The 26,275-nt window shown below is 40.5% G+C and overlaps 1 protein-coding gene across 4 annotated transcripts in view; it reads left to right on the forward strand.

Moving 5' to 3' along the window:
* The first annotated feature begins 621 nt into the window (after nt 1-621).
* Nucleotides 622-26,275, forward strand: part of rabl6b (RAB, member RAS oncogene family-like 6b) — a 28,090-nt gene continuing 2,436 nt past the window's right edge. The window contains exons 1-14 of one of the 4 annotated variants that reach the window (XM_046346892.1): nt 622-824; nt 3,137-3,632; nt 3,746-3,880; nt 4,042-4,062; nt 8,212-8,259; nt 8,493-8,522; nt 9,320-9,372; nt 9,555-9,643; nt 19,070-19,210; nt 19,425-19,530; nt 19,919-20,022; nt 20,202-20,617; nt 21,363-21,504; nt 25,990-26,226. In XM_046346892.1, the coding sequence (XP_046202848.1) occupies nt 3,503-3,632; nt 3,746-3,880; nt 4,042-4,062; nt 8,212-8,259; nt 8,493-8,522; nt 9,320-9,372; nt 9,555-9,643; nt 19,070-19,210; nt 19,425-19,530; nt 19,919-20,022; nt 20,202-20,617; nt 21,363-21,504; nt 25,990-26,226 (1,652 nt within the window). In that variant the 5' untranslated portion in view covers nt 622-824; nt 3,137-3,502. The remainder of the gene's footprint in view (nt 825-3,136; nt 3,633-3,745; nt 3,881-4,041; nt 4,063-8,211; nt 8,260-8,492; nt 8,523-9,319; nt 9,373-9,554; nt 9,644-19,069; nt 19,211-19,424; nt 19,531-19,918; nt 20,023-20,201; nt 20,618-21,362; nt 21,505-25,989; nt 26,227-26,275) is intronic. The other 3 variants (XM_046346894.1, XM_046346893.1, XM_046346895.1) reach the window with 3 other exon arrangements.

Consider the following 26,275-nt stretch of genomic DNA (forward strand, 5'->3'; position numbering starts at 1 on the left):
GGCTCATTCATTTGGCTCACAAGGAACCAGCAGAAAGAAACCCCGATAACAGATTGCAAGCATGTTATGTACAGTACAGAAAGTGGGTTGAGTCTGGAAGTCCCGGTCTTCTGGTTGGCCCCAGTTGAGGTGTTGTCTTCTTGCATTGGTCCTGTTGAGCCGTCCGTCGTTCCTCCGGGTCCCGTTGGGCCGTTCTCAGTCACACAATGTTCGGCTAGGAAGGAGATTGTGTGTGTGTGCTTGTGTCTGCAAGTCAAGGCTGTGTCTCTTCCTCCCAATGTGTGGGTGTATGTCTTGTCTGTGTGTCCTCGGCAGTCAGTGTGTGTGTATGTGTGTGTGTGGGTGTGGAAGCTATCCTGTATGGGACCTAACATGTTTCACTGTGAAAATACGTTGTCTCAGTTATAGCAATGTAATAGCAGTAAGCTGGTCATTTGCATAAGAAATAGCACTTCCTTACACAGTCCCCTTTACTTCCATGGTTTATATGTTTTATCCATGTAGGTTAAATTCGATTAAGATTCGTTGACGTTTAACTCAATTTGGGAAAAACTTGAAGGAGACGGGAAGAGTTCGGTTTAAACGCGTTTGACTCCGCCCACATTGATCCCGGCACGGAACTGCACAGGGGCTTATCACACAATGGGCGTTAATACGATTCCAATGGAGTTTCCCATCTCCTCAAAAGTATCTATGATGCCACCAGGAAGCAAGCTGTTTAGCTAAGAGTGTGTAACGTTAGCGTCTTTCACGTGCATCAGGAGGAGTTGGATTTGGAAATAACCATGTCACCCTTGCTACATTGAAGAATCATTTGATTACCGGTGGGTATTTTTTAGGACACCACTCAGCACTGTCAACGTTATCGCTAGCAAGCTACTTTATCGTGATGCTAACTAACAAGCCACATCGTCATACGCTAGGTAGTATATACATTAGTCATGGCAGCGTATGTAACGGTGAGTTTGACTTTATTAGATGCAATCTCAAAACAAGTAGGCAGTTCGCTATCAAACGTTAGTTAATAAAGTAATATAACCAGAGGGCATGTCAGATAGCTAGATCAACATCACACTAGCTAGGTAGCTAACGTGTTCCCTCGTTACACCAGACTGCCGGCTAGCTAGCTAACTGTTACTATACTTGACAAAAATTATAGACGCAATATGGAAAGTGTTGGTCCCATGTTTCATGAGCTGTAGTAAAAGATCCAAGAAATGTTCCATATGCACAAAAGCGTATTTCTCTGAATTGTTGTGCACAAATGTGTCCCAGTTAGTGATAATTTCTCCTTTGCCAAGATAATCCATCCACCTGACAGGTGTGGCATTTCAAGAAGATGATTAAACAGCATGATCGTTACACAAGTGTACCTTGTGCTGGGAACAATAAAAGGCCACTAAAATGTGCAGTTTTGTCACACAACACAATGCCACAGATGTCTCAAGCTTTGAGGGAGTGTGCAATTGGCATGCTGACTGCAGGAATTGCCACCAGAGCTGTTTCCAGACAATTTCATGTTCATTTTTCTACCATACGCCTCCACCAGCGTTGTTTTAGAGAATTTGTCAGTACATCTAACCGGACTCACAACCGCAGACCACGTGTAACCACGCCAGCCCAGGACCTCCACATCTGTTTTTTTCACCTGTGGGACTGTCTGGGACCAGTCACCCGGACAGCTGATGAAACGGAGGAGTATTTCTATCTGAAATAAAGCTCTTTTGTGGGGGAAAACTACATCGGATTGGCTGGGCCTGGCTCCCCAGTGGGTGGGCCTATACTTAACTGACTTGCCTAGTTAAATAAAGGTGCAATAAAAAAAATAAAACCCTCCCAGACCCAGCCATGGCTGCGCTTCTGCCCAGTCATTAGAAATCCATAGATTAGGTCCTAATGAATTCATTTTAATTGACTGATTTCCTTATATGAACTCTAACTCAGTAAAATAGTTCATTGTTGCGTTTATATTTTTGTTCAGTATACCATGTATCAGCTAATGCCCAAGGAAAAGTGTTACACTGTTACCTTTGGTTAACACTGACAATATAAAAAAAATATATACTGTTATGTAAGTTACCCTATTGCTCAGTTAAAATCTGAATAGTCAAGAATTGGTTTTCACTAGCCCTTGATCATGACTCTGTTCCATTATATTACATTTAAGAGTTAATGGACGAAGGTGTCGTCTATATGTCTGAGGTTGTTATTGGCCCTGTACAGGGCCCGGTGAGTCCCAAAAAAAGACGATCTGAAAATAGAAAGTGTAGTATTGTGCACATGCTAGGCAGGGATGGTAGGGGGACTCACAACTCATAAACACATATTTTGTCTATGTAGAGTAAGATGATGGCAATGATCTTCATCTAGTAGGCATAAACCACCTGAGTACTGATATTCTTTAGATGTAGTACTGTCATTATCACTGTGGTCATATTCATGCAATGTAGTTCAAGTAACTGAAAGTACAAACATTTAGTATGCATGGAAAGTCATAATAAAGCAATGCATGTTCTTCTCCGTTTACATTACCGTGTATACATGCTAGGTTTAGCTAGCTCAGTTTTCATAAGAATAGGAAAATACATTTGAATTTTTCAAAAATACAAACTTTTTTCAAAAGACAAACTCCATAACGTGAAAGCCCTGATTACTAAGGTTGTTTTAAGATGTCAGGCGTGAAAATCCATTCAGCCATTTTGGCGCAGTGACTCACTACCCAAACCAGATGCAACTGGTTTCAAGTGGCCAAGAGACTTTGATCTCCTACTGCAATCTAGTGGACAAACTGGGAATCAGACAGGGGATATATTTACAATCAATGGATAGGTAGACTTCAGATTTCTCCTCACATGTATATCATTCCTGTAAGACGAAAAAGGTATGGCATGTTGCACAAGCCCTGCACTTTTAAAATGTCTGTGTTCCAATGTGAATTTGGAGCAAGACTTTTTCAATAGTAATTTGTGACATATTTTATTTCAAACCTAGACTTTCAAATCACTTATTCCCCAATATGGGAGAATTGGGGGAACCCCCACTAAAACTGTTAAATGCTGCACTACTGCTAAATGCATATAGGGGAAACACTGTTAGTTCTGTTAGTTCAATTTCACATGTCGTTTCTTTCTTGCAGATGATCGTAACCCAAAACCACATGAGAGAAGAAACGGACAACTGATAAAGCTATTGTCTGCCCTTGAGGAATCCTCTTAGTAGAAAAATTTAGTCGTATACTGAAGTATGCAAGCTTACCTACCTACCCATGCATCTTCCTGATGGGGGGGTAATGCTACTTCTGTGTACGAAAATACAGTACCACTTTCAAATTCTGGATTCATAGCTTAGACCTACCTGTGTTGATCAGATCATCGCTCAATATAAGATTTAACATTTAAATCTACATCAGTAGTCTAGAAACTCTTCCACCATTTTGGTTCAGTCAAATATACTATATTTCGCACATCTCTGACGGGGTTAGTTAGATCAGCTTCCTGTCAAGATGTTTTCAGCTTTGAAGAAGTTAGTTGGTTCTGAACCAGGCCAGCCGAAGGACAAGAGCATCCCTGCTGGCATGCAGTCCATGAACCAGAGTTTACAGAGACGCTTTGCCAAAGGAGTACAGTACAACAGTAAGTGATGCATATCCTGTTATGCTCATAGCAATATGTATCATAGAATATAGGCTACTGCGCATATATTTAGAGGCAGGCCAGTCTTACTTTGTTTCGTTATTTCTTCCAAGTGAAAATAGTTATCCGCGGAGACCGAAATACTGGCAAGAGCACTCTATGGCATCGACTGCAAGGAAAGAAATTCACGGATGACTACATACCCACTCAAGAGATACAGGCAACCAGCATCCATTGGAACTACAAAAGTAAGAGAATTGGGCTCTTTACTTACACACATGTATCTATGTTTTAAGAACTATGCTTTTTTTATTCACCCCAGGCTTAACCTATAAGTTAGGCCAGCATGTTGTCATTGTATATTTCTGACGTGTACTTTTCCTGCTTCTGCAACTGTAATTCACTTCAGTTGAACATGGCACATATAAAGGTAAATAATATCTAGGTAAGCCCACTAGGTTTCAGAAATAGTCTTGCGTAGTTAGCTAGATCAATAGCTTTGCCTACAAGTGTTTTGTGTCAATAGTGGGATGGTGAAAACACATCTCTTGTGTACATCCAGACCACAATAGACCTATTCTCACAAACAGTTTCTATGTCTATGCATTTACTCCTATACGATAGGCAAAATCCTGATAACTTTTTTAAAAACTGGGCACTTGTGAAAAAACACGGTTGTTTTCTGTTTCCATTTGCTGTTTTCATCAGGCCTGTCGTGACATTTTTTATCCGACTTGTACTTTACTGGCATAAAAATGTTGTATGGACACCTGTTTATGAGCATTTTCAGTGCATTCGGAAAGTATTCAGAGCCATTTCCTTTTTCCACATTTTGTTACATTACAACCTTATTCTAAAATTGATGAAATAGTTTTTTCCCCTTTTCAATCTACACACTACCCCATAATGACAAAGCAAAAAGAGGTAAGAAATTGTAGCAAATTTATAACTATTCAGACCCTTTACTCAGTACTTTGTTGAAGCACCTTTTGCAGTCTCGAGTCTTCTTGAGTATCACGCTATAAGTTTTGCACACCTATATTTGGGGATTTTCTCACATTTTTCTCTACAGATCCTCTCAAGCTCGTGTTAGGTTGGATGGGGAGCGTTGCTGCACAGCTATTTTCAGGTCTCTCCAGAGATGTCGATCGGGTTCAAGTCCAGGCTCTGGCTGGGCCACTCAAGGACATTCAAAGACTTGTCCCGAAGCCACTCCTGCGTTGTCTTGGCTGTGTGCTTAGGGTTGTTGTCCTGTTGGAAGGTGAATCTTCTACCCAGTCTGAGGTCTTGAGCGCTCTGGAGCAGATTTTCATCAAGGATCTCTCTGTACTTTGTTCCGTTCATCTTTCCCTCGATCCTGACTAGTCTCCCAGTCCCTGCCGCTGAAAAACATCCCCCACAGCATGATGCTCCCACCACCATGCTTCACCATAGGGATGGTGCCAGGTTTCTTCCAGATATGACACTTGGAATTCAGGCCAAAGAGTTCAATATTTGTTTCATCAGACCAGAGAATCTTGTTTCTCATGTTCTGAGAGGCCTTTAGGTGCCTTTTGGCAAACTCTAAGCGGGTTGTCATGTGCCTTTTACTGAGGAGTGGCTTCCGTCTGGCCACTCTACCATAAAGGCCTGATTGGTGGAGTGCTGCAGAGCTGGTTGTCCTTCTGGAAGGTTTTCCCATCACAGAGGAACTCTGCAGCTCTGTCAGAGTGACCATCGTGTTCACCTTCCTCTCCCTGACCAAGGCCCTTCTCCCCCGATTGCTCACTTGTCCGTGCGGCCAGCTCTAGGAAGAGTCTTGGTGTTTCCAAACATCTTCTATTGAAGAAGGATGGAGGCCACTGTGTTCTTGGGAACTTTCCATGCTGCAGACATTTTTTGATACTCTTCCCCAGATCTGTGCCTCGACACAATCCTGTCTCTTAGCTCAACGGACAATTCCTTCAACCTCATGGCTTGGGTTTTGCTCTGACGTGCACTGTCAACTGTTGGACCTATTATAGACAGGTGTGTGCCTTTCCAAATCATGTACAATCAATTGAATTGACCACAGGTGGACTCCAATCAAGTTGTAGAAACATCTCAAGGATGATCAATGGAAACAGGATCCATCTGAGCTCAATTTCGAGTCTCAAAGCAAAGGGTCTGAATACATTTGTAAATAAGTTATTTCTGTTTTTTATTTGTAATAAATTTGCTAACATTTCTAAAATCCTGTTTTCATTTTGTCATTATGGGGTATTGTGTGTAGATTGATGAGAAAAAGTAATCATTTAATCTATTTTAGAATAAAGATGTAACGTAACAAAATGTGGAAAAATGGAAGAGGTCTGAATACTTTCCAAATGTATCCTACGTGTTCATAAACCAGGTTTCCATCCAACCTTTTTATGCGAGTAAAGTAGATGTCGGATAAAAAAAATGTCACTAAAGGCTGATTGAAACAGCAAATGGAGACAGCAAACAGATAATTTGTCAGTAAATTTTCCAAATGTCGACAAAACAAATTACACAAGACAAGGTGAGATCTATTTGTGTGTAAAATGTATTGTGAGAGAAACGGAGGTGGAAACACCTTTATTCGCAAATATTGATATACAGTTGAAGTCGGAAGTTTACATACACCTTAGCCAAAAACATTTCAACTTAGTTTTTCACAATTCCTGACATTTAATCCTAGTAAAAATTCCCTGTCTTAGGTCAGTTAGGATCACCGCTTTATTTTAAGAATGTGAAATGTCAGAATAATAGTAGAGAATTATTTATTTCAGCTTTTATTTATTTCATCACATTCCCAGTGGGTCAGAAGTTTACATACACTCAATTAGTATTTGGTAGCATTGCCTTAAACAATTTAAACTTGGGTCAAACATTTCGGGTAGCCTTCCACAAGCTTCCCACAAGTTGGGGGAATTTTGGCCTATTCATCCTGACAGAGCTGGTGTAACAGTCAGGCTCATAGGCCTCCTTGCTCGCACATGATTTTTCAGTTTTGCCCACACATTCTCTATAGGATTGAGGTCAGGGCTTTGTGATGTCCACTCCAATACCTTGACTTTGTTGTCCTTCAGCCATTTTGCCACAACATTGGAAGTATGCATGGGGTCAATGTCCATTTGGAAGACCCATTTGCAACCAAGCTTTAACTTCCTGACTGATGTCTTGAGATGTTACTTCAATATATCCACATAATTTTCCATCCTCATGATGCCATCTATTTTGTGAAGTGCGCCAGTCCCTAATGCAGCAAAGCACCCCCACAACATGATGCTGCCACCTCCGTGCTTCACGGTTGGGGTGGTGTTCTTCGGCTTGCAAGCCTCCCCCTTTTTCCTCCGAACATATCGATGTTCATTATGGCCAAACAGTTCTATTTTTGTTTCATCAGACCAGAGGACATTTCTCCAAAAAGTACGATCTTTGTCCCCATGTGCAGTTGTAAACCGTAGTCTGGTTTTTTTATGTTGGTTTTGGAGCAGTGGTTTCTTCCTTGCTGAGCGGCCTTTCAGGTTATGTCGATATAGGACTCGTTTTACTGTGGATATAGAAACTTTTGTACCTGTTTCCTCCAGAATCTTCACAAGGTCCTTTGCTGTTGTTCTGGGATTGATTTGCACTTTTCGCACAAAAGTACGTTCATCTCTAGGAGACAGAACACGTCTCCTTCCTGAGCAGTATGACGGATGCGTGGTCCCATGGTATTCATACTTGCGTACTATTGTTTGTACAGATGAACATGGTACCTTCAGGTGTTTGGAAATTGCTCCCAAGGATGAACCAGACTTGTGGAGGTCTACAATTGTTTTTCTGAAGTCTTGGCTGATGTCTTTTGGTTTTCCCATGATGTCAAGCAAAGAGGCACTGGGTTTGAAGGTAGGCCTGAAATACATCCACAGGTACACCTCCAATTGACTCAAAGGATGTCAATTAGCCTATCAGAAGCTTCTAAAGCTATGACATAATTTTCTGGAATTTTCCAAGCTGTTTGCAGCCACAGTCAACTTAGTGTAGGTTAACTTCTGACCCACTGGAATTGTGATACAATGCATTATAAGTGAAATAATCTGTCTGTAAACAATTGTTGGAAAAATGACTTGTGTCATGCACAAAGTAGATGACCTAACCGACTTGCCAAAACTCTAGTTTGTTAACAAGAAATTTGTGGAGCAGTTGAAAAACGAGTTTTAATGACTCCAACCTAAGTGTATGTAAACTTCTGACTTCAACTGTAATAACCATCATATCAAAATAAACTTGGAGTCACGCAACGATATATTGTGTGGTCCTTCAACTACGACTCAGGAAAGCATGCAGTTAATTAAGCTACAGATCAAATAAGTTACGATGAACTTCACAGTGTGGTGAAAGTGCACTTTTATATACTAGTGGTTAGAGCTTGAGGATGGAACCTTGGGACACATTCTAGTGGTTGGAGCTTTAGCACGGAGCCTTGGGACACATTCTAGTGGTTAGAGCTTGTGTATGGAGCCTTGGGACACATACTTGTGATTAGAGCTTGAGTGTGGGACAGGCTTTGTCTGTTGTGATGCTTGTTGTGATGACTTTCTCTATCCCTCAGCCACTGATGACGTGGTCAAGGTGGAAGTGTGGGACGTGGTGGATAAAGGTCAGTGTGATTCTTGACTTTGGGTGCATGCGTGAGACTCACGTGAGTCATTCAATTGACATCAACCTCCTGCTGTATTAGAAATGTCCATGTATCTTGTATTATCCCATTGTCCATCTGTGCCTGTTTCAAATTATTTTCAGAAATGTTCATGAGTCTTCTGTCTGTGGATTTCTTTTTCTCCTCACTATATTAATGTTGTTTTTCTTGCTCCTCTCTTGCACTTGCCTCAGGCCAAAAATACCCTCTCCCTGAGGGTGTAGGTGAGAGTCACTGTGTGTAGTTCCTAGAAGTTATTTGTTTGTGTGCGGTGGGTTTGTCCCTCTTGTGCTTCTGTGTTATCTGAATGCAAACACAGTGAAGGTTGGTCATTGCTTAGTTTGCAGCGTGGCTGAAATAGAAATATGTCTGATTGCTTGCTAGAAAATGTTCTGTTTGACTACTCTGTGGACAGTAACCTGGAGCTACAGTCAAGAAAGGTTTGACTCTCACTTTTTGAAAGGACAGAATTGAGTATGTTTGCCAGTTAAAATATAACAACAGCTTTTCTGCTTCTGTTACTGCTGTATTTGCTGCGCTTTGCTAACATCAAAGCTATAAAATAAAGGGATTCAAGTTTTTATGTTTTAAAATAAATGCCATGTGTTTTATTTTTTCTTTATTTTACTAGGCAAGTCAGTTAAGAACAAATTCTTATTTTCAATGACGGCCTAGGAACAGTGGGTTAACTGCCTGTTCAGGGGCAGAACGACAGATTTGTACCTTGTCAGCTCGGGGATTCGAACTTGCAACCTTTTGGTTACTAGTCCAACGCTCTAACCACTAGGCTACCCTGCCGCCCCGTGTGATCATACTGTATGTATGGCTCATATAAATATAATCACTAGAACGAGAATACCATTTATTTTAGACCCATTTATTTGAATGGGGTTACCCATTCTAGTCATTCTATTTCTATGGTATGGCTTTCTCACATTGTTACACTTGAAGGCAATAGTTCAATGTTTTGTCCAGTTTTATGTTCTGAATTGCAGCTTTTTGACATTCTGCTTTCCCACAGGCAGAGGTAAAAAGCGAGGGGACACTTTGAAAGTAGAGAATGAACCCCAAGAGGTGATTATCACATGCTGATCATGTTTAAGAGTACAATAGATGTCTTTTTCTTTATTTGGGTCATCGAAGGAGTCTCACTGGGGCCTTTTTGTGTACAGTAGCTAGTACGATGTAAACAAAGGTCACATTCTCATAAGACTCATTCATGTTCAATCTAAATAATAACACTTGATTTGTTGCAGTCTGACGAAGTGGCCTTGGATGCAGAGTTCCTCGATGTTTACAAGAACTGCAACGGTGTGATCATGATGTTTGACATTACCAAGCAATGGTAAGAGTCTGTGTCGTGCATTATACAAACGTTCAATACATTAGTTACAAGGTTTCAGACCTGGGCAGAAAATACATGTATTTTGTAGTTTATTTGAAAATACTGACTTTTCAAATAGTCACGGTAATCAAATATAGTTTATATATAGTGTCAACTAAAAGGCAACTATTTTCTTTGATATTCAAATACAGATCTCAGAAAAACAAGTAATATTAGAACATATTTTGAATACCTCTCAGAAAACCAAATAATAGTTAGGTTATTTGAAAACAAGAACATATGTATTTGTTGGCTGCCAAATATTTGATGAAGAACCAAAAATGATACCAGTTGAATTAGTCTAAATATACAGTATGATCATAAGCACATGGTTTAGAGGGCTCTTAGATATGGATCTCAATATAGCATAGAATGAAATACGTGAGGGACATGAAATCTCCTCAACATTACAGTAGACCACTTTTTGTGATTGTTACAATAGCAACATTGTTATTACATAGTACTGGAAATTGCTTTATAATTACATAATAGGTATTACAAGTGGAATAAGGAACAGTCACTATTTCCCTTGTGTACAGTAGTTACAAAAACTCTCATCTCATTGCTATGGAAATAAAATAGTATTATGTCAACATACTAATAAAATGTTGCTCCAAAAGTAATTACAGTTTTATTACACAGGCACAAGAACAGTTTAATGTTAAGTGTTTATGAGAATGATAAAGTATTGTCAAAAGGAAACAAAATGTCCCAAAACTGCCTTGTTGAATCAACTGCAGCCAAGGTAGGTAGAAAATCATGTTAGTTTGTATTCTGTGTAAACCATTCCTCTAACAACTGTATAGTGTGTATTTTAAACAAGAACACTTCCCCTCAGATGGACAAAGAGGTTCGAAGATGTTTTTGCTAAGCATCCAACAGGCCGTTTGCAAATGGCTTTGAATTATTTTCAGGTATCTTAAAATTAATTGCAGCTTTCAACCTTTTCAGTGGCATGTTGAAAGAGTCATAGGGCTCTATTTTTGGCTGGCGTTAAGGCGGCACTTGAGTCAAAAACACGCTCTTTGGCAATTTTGACTCGTAAAAGCCAGCGCTCTGCAATTTACCAATCCTGGTGCCAGTGTTGGTAATTTACTTGTCTTATATCAGCTCGCTGGCGCTGAGGTGGGAGGGGTGGAAATATTTGAGGTGTGTCATTAATCCATTTTGAATTCTGGCTGTAACAATGGGGAATTAATCATTTCTGAAGGCACTGTATATACTGCTTGAATAGTTCCATCTGAACCACTGGCTTAATCCCATTCTTTAACTTTGATTTTTGGTTGAGATGAAGACTTGAATCGAACATATTAATTAGACAAACTGGGGATAAAGACAGGCTAAGTCAGTGGCACAGATGGATCTATCCAAATAAAAGATACATCTTCAAATGTTGATATTTAGTTGTGTTGAAAACCAAACACAATTCAACCAGAAATCAAAGTTAAAGAATGTGATTAAACCAGTGGCTCAGATGGAACTATCAAGCAGTGGATACATCTCCTTTAAATGTTGATATTTGTTTGCAATATTACTTTTGTAATACAGTAAATAGCCTTTTGTAATACAGTAAATAGCCTTAACTTAAGGATATCTTACAAACTAATGTAACATCCAACTTAAAAAGAGTGACACATCCATGGCTACATTTTGAGTTTACTGTAACTATACATTTATGTTTATGTAATCATATAAAGCATGCATTCCATTTTTTTTTTCTTTATACTGGACATTGTTTTTGTCCAGCTTCTGTGAAAAGTTTGGACTCATTAGGCCACTGCGCAATGCCTATTGAATGAAAGGTGTCAGTCACTGTTGGAAGTCTGTTTAGGAACATGAAGTTATTACAAAATACTGTTTGTTTTGTTTTTCCTTTATCATTTTGTTTTAAGAAATTGCATCTTCCATTTTCATCAGTTGGACCTAACTGTCAAATCGCGGGAATTACAATCAATGTCCTTGGTGTTGAATCCGCTTGTAGCATTGGCTATTTGCCTGTTTGTTTGTTTACCTTTCACATGGCAAAGTCACTAACAGGCCATATCAACAGCGATGGTAGGGTAATCGTAGTAGAACATTTAGGCAATGTCCAATTGTCCATGGCTCGACCATGCAGTGCATTTTCGAAATGCGAATTCAATGTGTGTTGACGAAGCCAATTACTTATTCAATGTAAAAAATAAAATAAATACTAGATTGGCTACATGTTTGTTATAACTAGATCTGTTGTATAGTTATTGTATACTGGTTAACTTCAATGGATAGGACAAACATCCGTGCCTCTTGCCGAATAGCCCTTAAGACTAAGTGTGCACACATTGCCTTACAGTCATGGAACTAGAGATGTGATTTATGACATCATGCTTCTGACCTGATCCTGTTTAGAAAATGTTGTTGTTTTCAAACAGTGATTTGTTTTTTATTCAAATTAAACAAAACACAAACTTAGAAAGATTCACCATCCGTGGGTGTATGGTGAGAATGTATATGGCTCAAACGCTATGCAATTTAGCTCCTATTTCTGCAGAAGTGCAAATATGATCTGTAAGATGGTTCTATGATGTTTATAAAACATTACATTTGGGAGCAGTATAATGGTGAGTGGACATTCCCCCCTTTCTCTTTATATTGGATCTTTGTCCAAGTCCTTTGAATGTGCGTAAAAACCCTCCATAGTCTAAATTGGATTGTCTGTATTATACGCCCACAGGGAGCAATTATGGTGCCCGTACCTGTATTTGGGCATTTTTATTCAAATTTGATTAGAATTATACACTGTCTTTTTAGGCGTTATCAATAGCCTAATGAAGGTAATCAGGGCTCTGTGCAGGCCAATCAAGTTCTTCCACACTGATGTGGACAAACCAATTCTGTATGGACTTCACTGTGTGCACGGGGCATTGTCATGCTGAAACAGGAAAGGGCCTTCCCCAAACTGTTGCCATAAAGTTGGAAGCACAGAATCATCTAGAATGTCATTGTATGCTGTAGCATTAAGATTTCCCTTCACTGGAATTAAGGGGCCTAACCCGAACCATGAAAAACAGCCCCAGACCATTATTCCTCCTCCACCAAAATGTACAGTTGGCACTATGCATTGGGGCAGGTAGTGTTCTCCTGGCATCCGCCAAACCCAGATTTGTCCGTCGGACTGCCAGATGGGGATGCATGATTCATCACTCCAGGGAACGCACTTCCACTGCTCCAGAGTCCAATGACATCGAGCTTTACACCACTCAAGGCAACTCTTGGCATTGCGCATGGTGATCTTAGGCTTGTGCCCCACTGCTTGGCCATGGAAACCCATTTCCTGAAGCTCCCAGCGAACAGTTCTTGTGCTGATGTTGTTTCCGAGGGAGGTTTGGAACTCGGTAGTGAGTGTTGCAACCAGACGATTTTTACACGCTTCAGCACTCGGTGGCCCCGTTCTGTGAGCTTGTGTGGCCTACCACTTCCCGGCTGAGCCGTTGTTGCTCCTAGACGTTTCCACTTCACAATAACAGCACTTACAGTTGACCGGAGAAGCTCTAGCAGGGCTGAAATTTGACTTGTTGGGGAGGTGGCATCCTATGACGGTGCCACGTTGAAAGTCACTGTGCTCTTCAGAAAGGCCATTTTACTACCAATGTTTGTCTATGGAGACTGCATCACTGTGTGTTCGATTTTATACACCTGTCAGCAACAGGTATGGCTGAAATAGCCGAATCCCCTAATTTGAAAGGGTGCCCACATACTTTTGCATATATAGTGTATTTAGCAAATAAGCAAACAAAAAATCGGACATCTCCGGACCTATAGCACTACCGCCAGAACTAAGATCTACCATTGCGTTAGGCAGTGGTGGGAAAAGTACCCAATCATCATACTTGAGTAAAAGTAAAGATACCTTTTAAAAGAAAATGACTCAAGTAAAAGTGAAAGTCACCCAGTAAAATATTACTTGAGTAAAAGTCTAAAAGTATTTGGTTTTAAATATACTTAAGTATCAAAAGTAAATGTAATTGCTAAAATATACTTAAGTATCAAATGTAAAAGTATAAATCATGTCAAATTCCTTATATTAAGCAAACCAGACAGCACCATTTTCTTTTCTTTTTTTTCCATTTACGGATAGCCAGAGGCACACTCCAAAACTCAGACATAATTTACAAACGAAGCATGTATGTTTAGTGAGTCGGACAGATTAGAGGCAGTAGGGATGACCATGGATATTCTTTCTATGTGTGTGAATTGGACCATTGTCCTGTCCTGCTAAGCATTCAACATGTAACGAGTACTTTAGGGTGTCAGAGAAAATGTATGTTGTAAAAAGTACCTTATTTTCTTTAAGAATGTAGTGAAGTTAAAGTTGTAAAAAAATATAACTAGAAAAGTACAAATACCCAAAATAACTAAAGTAGTATTTTTACTTGAGTATTTTACACCACTGTCATTAGGTTTGTTAAAATAGAGCCCCATACAGTAATTGAGGGTCACAACATATTTATACTTATCTTTACAAAATATCATTGGTTAATTGATTTGACTTGATTTGTATATCTGGGGCAATGAACATTCAGAAACATTTACAAAATGTTCAGATAGAAATGTATTGTGTAGATCAAATATGACTGTCAGAATGACAAGCACACACAACCTCCTATACTATTGCAATCTATCTTCAACCTGCAGTTTCAGATTCAGCTCTGCCATTAGTTCAGGCAGCCAATCTAATAGTTTCAGAAAAGTATTCACTTCCTGAGATCTGTATTCAAATATTCGTTATAAGTAGTTGTTTTCTCAGATCTGTATTCAAATAGTTTAAAAAAGTAATACTTTTTGGGGATCTGTATTCAAATAGTTGCAGTCATCTCCAAAGTAAATATTTATTCACCCAAAGCATATTTAACTATAACTATACTTATCGCTGAGGGGTATCTGGTCTGAGTAGTTACCGAGGTAACTTTCAACTCGGGATAACCGGTTTTACGAAAGTGGCTCACCTTTTAGCCAGGTACATTTCTATGGCAAATAATCCTTCTGGGGCAGGCTATCTCAATTTATCTTGAATGAAGTGTCTGATCCATGAGTTGAGGACCAGTGAAATCACATACCCTCCCTCTTTTTTAATCTTTTTAATTTCACCTTTATTTAACTAGGTAGGCCAGTTGAGAACTGCGACCTGGCCAAGATAAAGCAAAGCAGTGCGACACAAACAAAAACACGGAGTTACACATGGAATAAACAAACGTACAGTCAATAACACAATAGAAAAAATATATATATACTAGAGGTCGACCGATTATGATTTTTCAATACCGATACCAATTATTGGAGGACCAAAAAAGCTGAGACCGATTAATCTGACTTTTTTTATTTTATGACAATTACAATACTGAATGAACACTTATTTTAACTTAATATAATACATCAATAAAATCAATTTAGCCTCAAGTAAATAATGAAACATGTTCAATTTGGTTTAAATAATGCAAAAACAAAGTGTTGGAGAAGAAAGTAAAAGTGCAATATGTGCTATGTAAGAAAGCTAATGTTTCAGTTCCTTGCTCAGAACATGAGAACATATGAAAGCTGGTGGTTCCTTTTAACATGAGTCTTCAATATTCCCAGGTAAGAAGTTTTAGGTTGTAGTTATTATAGGAATTATAGGACTATTTCCCTCTATACCATTTGTATTTCATTAACCTTTGACTATTGGATGTTCTTATTTTTATTTTTTATATATTTATTTTATTTCACCTTTATTTAACCAGGTAGGCTAGTTGAGAACAAGTTCTCATTTGCAACTGCGACCTGGCCAAGATAAAGCATAGCAGTGTGAACAGACAACACAGAGTTACACATGGAGTAAATAATTAACAAGTCAATAACACAGTAGAAAAAAATGGGGAGTCTATATACAATGTGTGCAAAAGGCATGAGGAGGTAGGCGAATAATACAATTTTGCAGATTAACACTGGAGTGATAAATGATCAGATGGTCATGTACAGGTAGAGATATTGGTGTGCAAAAGAGCAGAAAAGTAAATAAATAAAAAACAGTACAAAAACAGTATGGGAATGAGGTAGGTGAAAATGGGTGGGCTATTTACCAATAGACTATGTACAGCTGCAGCGATCGGTTAGCTGCTCGGATAGCTGATGTTTGAAGTTGGTGAGGGAGATAAAAGTCTCCAACTTCAGATTTTTTTTTTTTTTTGCAGTTCGTTCCAGTCACAGGCAGCAGAGTACTGGAACGAAAGGCGGCCAAATGAGGTGTTTGCTTTAGGGATGATCAGTGAGATACACCTGCTGGAGCGCGTGCTACGGATGGGTGTTGCCATCGTGACCAGTGAACTGAGATAAGGCGGAGCTTTACCTAGCATGGACTTGTAGATGACCTGGAGCCAGTGGGTCTGGCGACGAATATGTAGTGAGGGCCAGCTGACTAGAGCATACAAGTCGCAGTGGTGGGTGGTATAAGGTGCTTTAGTGACAAAACGGATGGCACTGTGATAGACTGCATCCAGTTTGCTGAGTAGAGTGTTGAAAGCCATTTTGTAGATGACATCGCCGAAGTCGAGGATCGGTAGGATAGTCAGTTTTACTAGGGTAAGCTTGGCGGCGTGAGTGAAGGAGGCTTTGTTGCGGAATAGAAAGCCGACTCTTGATTTGATTTTCGATTGGAGATGTTTGATGCGAGTCTGGAATGAGAGTTTGCAGTCTAGCCAGACACCTAGGTACTTATAGATGTCCACATATTCAAGGTCGGAACCATCCAGGGTGGTGATGCTAGTCGGGCATGCGGGTGCAGGCAGCGATCGGTTGAAAAGCATGCATTTGGTTTTACTCGCGTTTAAGAGCAGTTGGAGGCCACGGAAGGAGTGCTGTATGGCATTGAAGCTTGTTTGGAGGTTAGATAGCACAGTGTCCAATGACGGGCCAAAAGTATATAGAATGGTGTCGTCTGCGTAGAGGTGGATCAGGGAATCGCCCGCAGCAAGAGCAACATCATTGATATATACAGAGAAAAGAGTCGGCCCGAGAATTGAACCCTGTAGCACCCCCATAGAGACTGCCAGAGGACCGGACAGCATGCCCTCCGATTTGACACACTGAACTCTGTCTGCAAAGTAATTGGTGAACCAGGCAAGGCAGTCATCCGAAAAACCGAGGCTATTGAGTCTGCCGATAAGAATATGGTGATTGACAGAGTCGAAAGCCTTGGCGAGGTCGATGAAGACGGCTGCACAGTACTGTCTTTTATCGATGGCGGTTATGATATCGTTTAGTACCTTGGCACTTTAGTATTGCCAGTATAGTTTCCGTCCCTCTCCCCGCTCCTTCCTGGGCTCAAACCAGCAACACAACGACAACAGCCACCATCAAAGCAGCGTTACCCATGCAGAGCAAGGGGAACAACTACTAGAAGGCTCAGAGCGAGTGACGTTTGAAACTCTATTAGTGCGCGCTAACAAACTAGCCACTTCACTTCAGTTACACCAGCCTCATCTCGGGAGTTGATAGGCTTGAAGTCATAAACAGCGCAATGCTTGACGCACAACAGAAGAGCTGCTGGCAAAACGCACAAAAGTGCTGTTTGAATTAATATTTACGCGCCTGCTTCTGCCTACCACCGCTCAATCAGATACTTAGATACTTGTATGCTCAGTCAGATTATATGCAACGCAGGACACGCTAGATAATATCTAGTAATATCATCAACCATGTGTAGTTAACTAGTGATTATGATTGATTGTTTTTATAAGATAAGTTTTATGCTAGCTAGCAACTTACAACTTGCATTTGAGTAAGAGGCAGTCTCCTTGTGGAGTGCAATGAGAGAGAGGCAGGTCGTTATTGCGTTGAACTAGTTAACTGTAAGGTTGAGCTGACAAGGTGAAAATCTGTCGTTCTGCCCCTGAACGCGGCAGTTAACCCACCGTTAATATGGCCGTCATTTAAAATAAGAATGTGTTCTTAACTGACTTGCCTAGTTAAATAAAGGTATTAAAAAATATATAAAAAATATACAAAAATAATCGGCTAATTGGCACCCAAAAATACCGATTTCCGATGTGTTATGAAACCTTGAAATCGGCCCTAGTTAATCGGCCATTCCGATTAATCGGTGGACCTCTAATATATACAGTGTGTGCAAATGGCTTCAGGAGGTAAGGCAATAAATAAGCCATAGTAGCGAATGATAATGATGTGCAAGTAGAAATACTGGTGTGCAAAAAAATATTTAAAAACAGCCCATTTACAGATGGACTGTGTACAGCTGCAGCGATCGGTTAGCTGCTCAGATAGCTCTCTCAAAGATTGTGTTATCATACCCCTCATTTAAGGAAGACAACTGATTTAAAAGGTTTTATTAATCAAATGTTTTTTGTGTGTAAAAAAAAAAGTAATGTTAAAATACCCATCACATGACACTTTTAGGAATGATCGCATTTGCTTTCCAAACTTTGCGCGATTGTATTTAGGCATTTGCGAAAGGTAAATGACAGCCGCAACCAACCATAGACATATAAACCTATAGAAAATGAAGGTTCTGATTCAAATCGAGACTAGCGGCGATAGCGTACCCATGCTTTTAACAGTAAAATTGCCAGGTTTAGAGGTTCCAAAACCCTTCAATGGAATATTTGTCTATGGAAGATCCAAAGCTCTTCAATGGATGTATCTCTATGGCCACAACGCAGCAAGCTGTTCCACAGAAGGAGTGATAGAAGTGGGGGAAAGGTGCTCGTGCATTGATAAGCACATCAAAGACGGTATTAACGATACATTATAAAATAAAGATGGTACTGTTTAAAGCCTATTCCACATCATAGCCTGCTGAATTTGCAAGAATATTTTTCTTTCATTTTGATTTCGGCACAAATTAAAATCTGGCACTGACTGGTATTGGATTGACGTTTCAGCATGGTCTCAGTGAAGAGTTCGGTGTTCGACTAGCCATGTGCGACATACACACGCTGTTACAAGCCTGCTACAGTTAACCGCAGGCAGACGAGCAATATCCACCGTCGTAGTAGGACGAAGCCTGAGCTGGAATGGGAAGCTAACTGAAGCTGGTTAGCTTTAGAAAACCCCCAAGTAGATCTAGCTTGTTTCGTAGTATATACTGCTCTGTTCTGAAAGGTTTCCACTCCATATCATTTTGAAAATGGGTGGGATTTGATTTCTGTAAACCTGTGTGTGGCTATTAACCACTTAGCCCACAGTGGTTGGCTGGCTTCTAACTGCTTAGCTTCAAAAGCAGAACAATGTGAAAAAGGTTACAATTATACTCACTTTGAACTGGGCCAAGTATGGGGAGACACCCATATTTTTAATTCCTCACTTATGGATAAATAATAGTAGCTATAAATTGTTGAATTGTTTTTTATGTCATTGCAGGACATTCAACTACATCCTGAGAGAGCTGCCCAAAGTACCCACTCATGTTCCAGTGTGTGTCCTAGGCAACCACAGGGACATGGGTGACCACCGTGTCATTCTACCTGATGACATCCGCCAGGTTATCGCTAATCTGAATAGGTAGTGAATTTAACTCTCTCTGTTTTAGTCTTATTAGGGTTAAAAAGTTGTGATAACATTACTAAAATGTCCTGAGTCCTGAAGAAATCCCTGTTGGATTATTCCTGGAATCAGAAGGGAATAAGCACACTTCAGAATTGGGGTAAAGCTACCAGAATTTTGCAATGGTTAATGTGTCCATATACTTGACTGATGGTTTCTATGGTTCTTGCAGACCCATGGGTTCCTCCTATATTCACTACGCTGAAGCCTCTATGAAGAATGGATTTGGTTTGAAATATTTACACAGATTTTTCAACATTCCTTTCCTGCAACTTCAGGTTAGTTCTAGCTTAGACTACATTGTATTGTGAAATGTATAGCTCTGCTACTGTTATAACCGTCTTATTTTTAAATATATTTTTTTATTTAACCTTTATTTAACTAGGCAAGTCAGGTAAGAACCAATTCTTATTTACAATGACGGCCTAGGAACCGTGGGTTAACTGACTAGTTCAGGGGCAGAACGACAGATTTTTACCTTGTCAGCTCGACGCTCTAACTACTAGGCTACCTGCCTCCCCAATGAATTTCGTGAAGGTCGGGAAAGTCTGATCAGAAATACCACGGGCACACCCTGTGAAAGGGTTTCTTTTTTCTTTTGAAAGGAGTGTTAGTGCTCTGGTTCATGGTCAGTCATTCCCAGCCACCCCCTGTTGACCTCTACAGAGGGAGACTCTGTTACGGCAGCTCGAGACCAACCAGTTAGACATGGACGCCACTCTGGAGGAGCTCACCGTGCAGCAGGAGACTGAGGATCAAAACTATGAAATGTAATGTGATATTTTCCCTCTGTGTATCAGTTTGTTTGGCATGTTCAGCGACATTTTCCCTCTGTGTATAATTTTGTTTTGATCCTTAACACTTGTAGCCACGTTTTTAGATGTTTCTTGCTTTCTTCCTTCAGTACCGTTTTGCCAGTACTAACAGCACAGCACCCATTGTTTTGCAGTTTCTTGGAAAACATAGAGACCCGCAGTAAAGGCTATGGTTCTCCTGGTCCAGCCAATGGCCGGAGCCCCTCCTCGGGCTCCCAGTCCCCTACCGTTCCTCCAAGCGGGGCCTCCACTGGCAGCTCTAGCCCTGGCACCCCTCATCAGCCAACCATCCCTGCCCAGGTCCCCGGCCTCCAGGCCCCCTCGCCCTCGCCCTCTCCTCCACCTCCTGTACTGGCAGCTGGGATGGTTTCCCCCACAGCTGAGCTTCAATCCCCCACTCTGAGGCAGGCTCAGAGTCCTGAGCATCCTGGACCGTCACCGCTTCCCCCAGCATCAGGCCCTGCCCAGGCCCCGCCTCCTCAGAAACGTGGCTTGATCTCACGCCTCTTTGGCTCCGCCCCGGCCCCAGAGGTGACTGCCACCATGCCAGGTGAGTCTGGTTGGTGCTTCAGTGTTCCGCTACTCCGTTTTAGCAAATAAACACTGCAAAGACGAACGGCTAAAAGCAGCGGGTGGCCACGGAGTGCTGGCGATCACCTGTATGGTGTGTAAATTCAACATGTAGAATCGTCGGGAAATGAACAACAAATGATGACCAATGTTCCAGTCAGAGGCAATGTTCCAGTCAGGACGGCCACCCACTGATTTTAATCGTTTGTTGTCTGTTTGTTTTGTCCCATATTTTATCCTAAATGCCCGGATAAGGACGAGACTATGCATGTTATACACTTGTATTAGACCAGAACGTAGTCACAGGATATCTTCATGAATGATCTGTGAAGTGCTTGTAAGGATCACTGCCCTGCCTGCCATTGGAACAACACTTTATATTGAGGGAAGTAAATAATTGATCTTTTAACTCAATAGCGTTAAGAAGGAAGGGTTTAGTTTGCCTATTTGCTCTCTACATCCAGACAGTCACACTTACATGATGCTGTGTTGTTTTCATGTAAACCATCATCATGAGATGAGTAAGGCCTGATACTGTACAATGTCAGTGTAAGTAAGTCTATGCTGTTGAATAATAACAAATGAGGAGTCCCAATTGGCACCCTATTCCCTATATAGTGCAATACTTTTGAACAGGGTCAAAACACACAGTAGTGCACTGAGAAAATAGGTTTTCATTTGGGAACACATCAAAGGCTCTTCTGATCACTGCTGTCTGTATTCAGAGCCGGAGCCTGCCCCCGTGTGTCCTGCTAATGTTCAGAGTGTGGATGACTTTGTGCCAGACGAGGGTCTGGATAAAAGCTTCCTGGAGGACAGCCTGCCCTCTAAAGTTAAGGTATCCCAACCTGCACTGGACAGTGACAGGTAAGTAGTGGTAGAGTAGGGGTTCTTATCCCTGGAAGCGTCTCAAATGGCACCCTATTCACATAGGGCTCTGGTAAAATTGATTTGTGCACTATATAATAGGGTGACATTTAGAACGTGGTCTGTGTTGCCGAGGTTTATTTCCTTCCCTGCTGGAAAACATGCTCTATGTTTACAGCACACAGTGCCATCTGGAGCAGGCCATCTGTGGTGAGAGTTTTCAGATGGCTCTATTTATTCAATGCTTCCATTGAATAAATTGTGGAAAGAGAGGATTTAAGAATTGCAAACAATGTTTCATTTAATAGATAGTTGTTATTTTATACGTTCTAGGGGGTAGAACCAAAGAGTATTCCAGCATTCTCTAATTTTCGTGGAATTTAATCTGACATATCTACTGAAATTCCTTATTTTGTGTCATCTTGTATTAAAGTACCATATACAGTGCCTTGCAAAAGTATTCATCCCCCTAGGTGTTTTTCCTATTTTGTTGCATTACAACCTGTAATTTAAATGGATTTTTATTTGTATTTCATGTAATGAACATATACAAAATAATCCAAACTGGTGAAGTGAAATTAAGAAAATTACTTATTTCAAAGAATTGTGGTGCGTGCATATGTATTCACCCCCTTTGCTATGAAGCCCCTAAATAAGATCTGGTAAGAGAAACTTTGAACATCCCACCATTAAATATATTACTAGAAAATGGAAAGAATATGGCACAACAACAAACCTGCCAAGAGAGGGCCGCCCACCAAAATTTATGGACCAGGCAAGGAGGGCATTAATCAGAGAGGCAAAAAAGAGACCAAAGATAACCCTGAATGAGCTACAAAGCTCCACAGCGGCGATTGGAGTATCTGTCCATTGGACCAGTTTAAGCCGTACACTTCACAGAGCTGGGCTTTATGGAAGAGTGGCCAGAAAAAAAGCCATTGCTTAGTAAAAAAAAAATAAGCAAACACTTTTGATGTTTGCCAAAAGGCATGTGGGAGACTCCCCAAACATATGGAAGAAGGTACTCTGGTCAGATGAGACTAAAATTTAGCTTTTTGGCCATCAAGGAAAACGCTATGTCTGGCGCAAACCCAACACCTCTGATCACCCCGAGAACACCATCCCCACAGTGAAGCATGGTGGTGGCAGCATCATGCTGCGGGGATGTTTTTCATCGGCAGTGACTGGGAAACTGGTCAGAATTGAAGGAATGATGGATAGTGCTAAATACAGGGAAATTCTTGAGGGAAACCTGTTTCAGTCTTCCAGAGATTTGAGACTGGGACAGAGGTTCACCTTCCAGCAGGACAATAGCCCGAAGCATACTGCTAAAGCAACACGTGAGTGGTTTAAGGAGAAACATTTAAATGTCTTAGAATGGCCTAGTCAAAGCCCAGACCTCAATCTAATTGAAAATCTATGGTATGATTTAAAGATTAATGTACACCAGCAGAACCCATCCAACTTGAAGGAGCTGGAGAAGTTTTGCCTTGAAGAATGGGCAAAAATCACAGTGGCTAGATGTGCCAAGCTTATAGAGACCCCAAGAGACTTGCAGCTGTAATTTCTGCAAAAGGTGGCTGTAATAAAAATATTGATATTGGGAGGGTGAATAGTTATGCACGCTCAAGTTTTATGTTTTTTTGTCTTCTTGTTTGTTTCACAATAAAAAATACTTTGCATCTTCAAAGTGGTAGGCATGTTGTGTAAATCAAATGTTACAAACCTACAAAAAATAAATTTGAATTCCAGGTTGTAATGCAACAAAATTGGAAAAATGCCAAGGGGGTGAATACTTTCGCAAGCCACTGTGTGTATATATATATATATATATATATATATATATATATACACTGCTCAAAAAAATAAAGGGAACACTTAAACAACACAATGTAACTCCACTACCTGAGGTGGCAGGGTAGCCTAGTGGTTAGAGTGTTGGACTAGTAACTGGAAGGTTGCAAGTTCAAACCCCCGAGCTGACAAGGTACAAATCTGTCGTTCTGCCCCTGAACAGGCAGTTAACCCACTGTTCCTAGGCCATCATTGAAAATAAGAATTTGTTCTTAACTGACTTGCCTAGTTAAATAAAGGTAAAATAAACACTTCTCTGAAATCAAACTGTCCACTTAGGAAGCTGGAATATGCTGAATATACCCTGACTCTGCTTGCAAGAAAAGTGACACAATTTCCCTACTTAAAATAAATTCATGTTAGCAGGCAATATTAACTAAATATGCAGGTTTAAAAATATATACTTGTGTATTGATTTTAAGAAAGGCATTGATGTTTATGGTTAGGTACACATTGGTGCAATGACAGTGCTTTTTTGTGAATGCACTTGTTAAATCACCCATTTGGCGAAGTAGGCTGTGATTCAATGACAAATTAACAGGCACTGCATCGATTATATGCAACATAAGACAAGCTAGATAAACTAGTAATATCATCAACCATGTGTAGTTAATTAGTGATTATGTTAAGAATAAAAAAAATTATAAGATAAGTTTAATGCTAGCTAGCACCTTACCTTGGCTCCTTGCGGAACTCGCATAACAGGTAGTCAGCCTGCCACGCAGTCTCCTCATGGAGTGCAATGTAATCGGCCATAATCGGTGTACAAAAATACCGATTGTTATTCAAACTTGGCATCGACCCTAATTAATCGGCCATTCCAATTCATCGTTCAACCTCTAATGTATATATATATATATATATATATATATATATTAGAGGTCGACCGATTAATTAGGGTCGATGTCACGTTTTGACTCCACAGGGAGACTGCGTGGCAGGCTGACTACCTGTTATGCACACAGTTGAAGTCGGAAGTTTACATACACCTTAGCCAAATACATTTAAACTCAGTTTTCACAATTCCTGACATTTAATCCTAGTAAAAACTCCCTGTCTTAGGTCAGTTAGGATCACCACTTTATTTTAAGAATGTGAAATGTCAGAATACTAGTAGAGAGAATTATTTATTTCAGCTTGTATTTCTTTCATCACATTCCCAGTGGGTCAGAAGTTTACAAACACTCAATTAGTATTTGGTAGAATTGCCTTTAAATGGTTTAACTTGGGTCAAACGTTTCGGGTAGCCTTCCACAAGCTTCCCACAATAAGTTGGGTGAATTTTGGCCCATTCCTCCTGACAGAGCTGGTGTAATTTCGTCAGGTTTGTAGGCCTCCTTGCTCGCACGTGCTTTTTCAGTTCTGCCCACAACTTTTCTATGGGATTGAGGTCATGGCTTTGTGATGGCCACTCCAATACCTTGACTTTGTTGTCCTGAAGCCATTTTGCCACAACTTTGGAAGTATGCTTGGGGTCATTGTCCATTTGGAAGACCCATTTGCGACCAAGCTTCCTAACTTCCTGACTGATGTCTTGAGATGTTGCTTCAATATATCCACATCATTTTCCATCCTCATGAAGCCATCTATTTTGTGAAGTGCACCAGTCCCTCCTGCAACAAAGCACCCCCACAACATAATGCTGCCACCTCCATGCTTCACGGTTGGGATGGTGTTCTTCGGCTTGCACGCCTCCCCCTTTTTCCTCCAAACATATCGATGTTCATTATGGCCAAATAGTTCTATTTTTTTTGTTTCATCAGACCAGAGGCCATTTCTCCAAAAAATATGATCTTTGTCCCCATGTGCAGTTGCAAACCATAGTCTATCTTTTTTTATGGCGGTTTTGGAGCAGTGGCTTCTTCCTTGCTGAGCCGGCATTCAGGTTTTGTCCTGAAAGGACATGTTTTACTGTGGATATAGATACTTTTGTACCGGTTTCCTCCAGCATCTTGACAAGGTCCTTTGCTGTTCTTCTGGGATTGATTTGCACTTTTCGCACCAAAGTACGTTCATCTCTCTCCGTCCCATGGTGTTTATACTTGCGTACTATTGTTTGTACAGATGAATGTGGTACCTTCAGGTGTTTAGAAATTGCTCTCAAGGATGAACCAGACTTGTGGAGGTCTACAATTGTTTTTCTGAGGTCTTGGCTGATTTCCTTTGATTTTCCCATGAAGTCAAGCAAAGAGGCACTGAGTTTGAAGGTAGGCCTTGAAATACATCCTCAGGTATACCTCCAATTGACTCAAATTATGTCAATTATGTCAATTAGCCTATCAGAAGCTTCTAAAGCCATGACATAATTTTCTGGAATTTTCCAAGTTGTTTAAATGCACAACTTAGTGTATGTAAACATCTGACCCACTGGAATTGTGATATAGTTAATTATAAGTGAAATAATCTGTCTGCAAACACCTTTTGGAAAAATAACTTGTGTCATGCACAATGTAGTGGAGTGGTTGAAAAATTAGTTTTAATGACTCCAACCTAAGTGTATGTATACTTCCGACTTCCGTGTATATGTATATATGTGTGTGTATATGTGTGTGTACACAGTGTATATGTGTATATATGTATATACAGTGTTATTATATTTACTATATGTATTATTATTATCATCTATTACAGTGATGGAGAGGACAGAGGGAACCCCATGGTGGCAGGTTATATGGATGAGCTGGACCCAGATGACAAGGAGCCCCCGCTGCCCCTGCCCAACACCCCGGGCCTTCTCACCAGTAAAGACTTCACTATGTCTAGTGATGAGGAGGAGGTGGAAGCACAGCCCCCACCAATATCTCCACCAGTACCTGCTGTCACTCAGGATGAACACCTCGACCTTGACAGTGATTCAGAGCTGAAAAAGTAAGCCTCTTATATCCAGCATATCCATTAATGTACTGTAGTCTTATCA

Source organism: Oncorhynchus gorbuscha, linkage group LG04 (genome assembly GCF_021184085.1).
Source record: "Oncorhynchus gorbuscha isolate QuinsamMale2020 ecotype Even-year linkage group LG04, OgorEven_v1.0, whole genome shotgun sequence".
NCBI classification, from domain to species: Eukaryota; Metazoa; Chordata; class Actinopteri; order Salmoniformes; family Salmonidae; genus Oncorhynchus; species Oncorhynchus gorbuscha.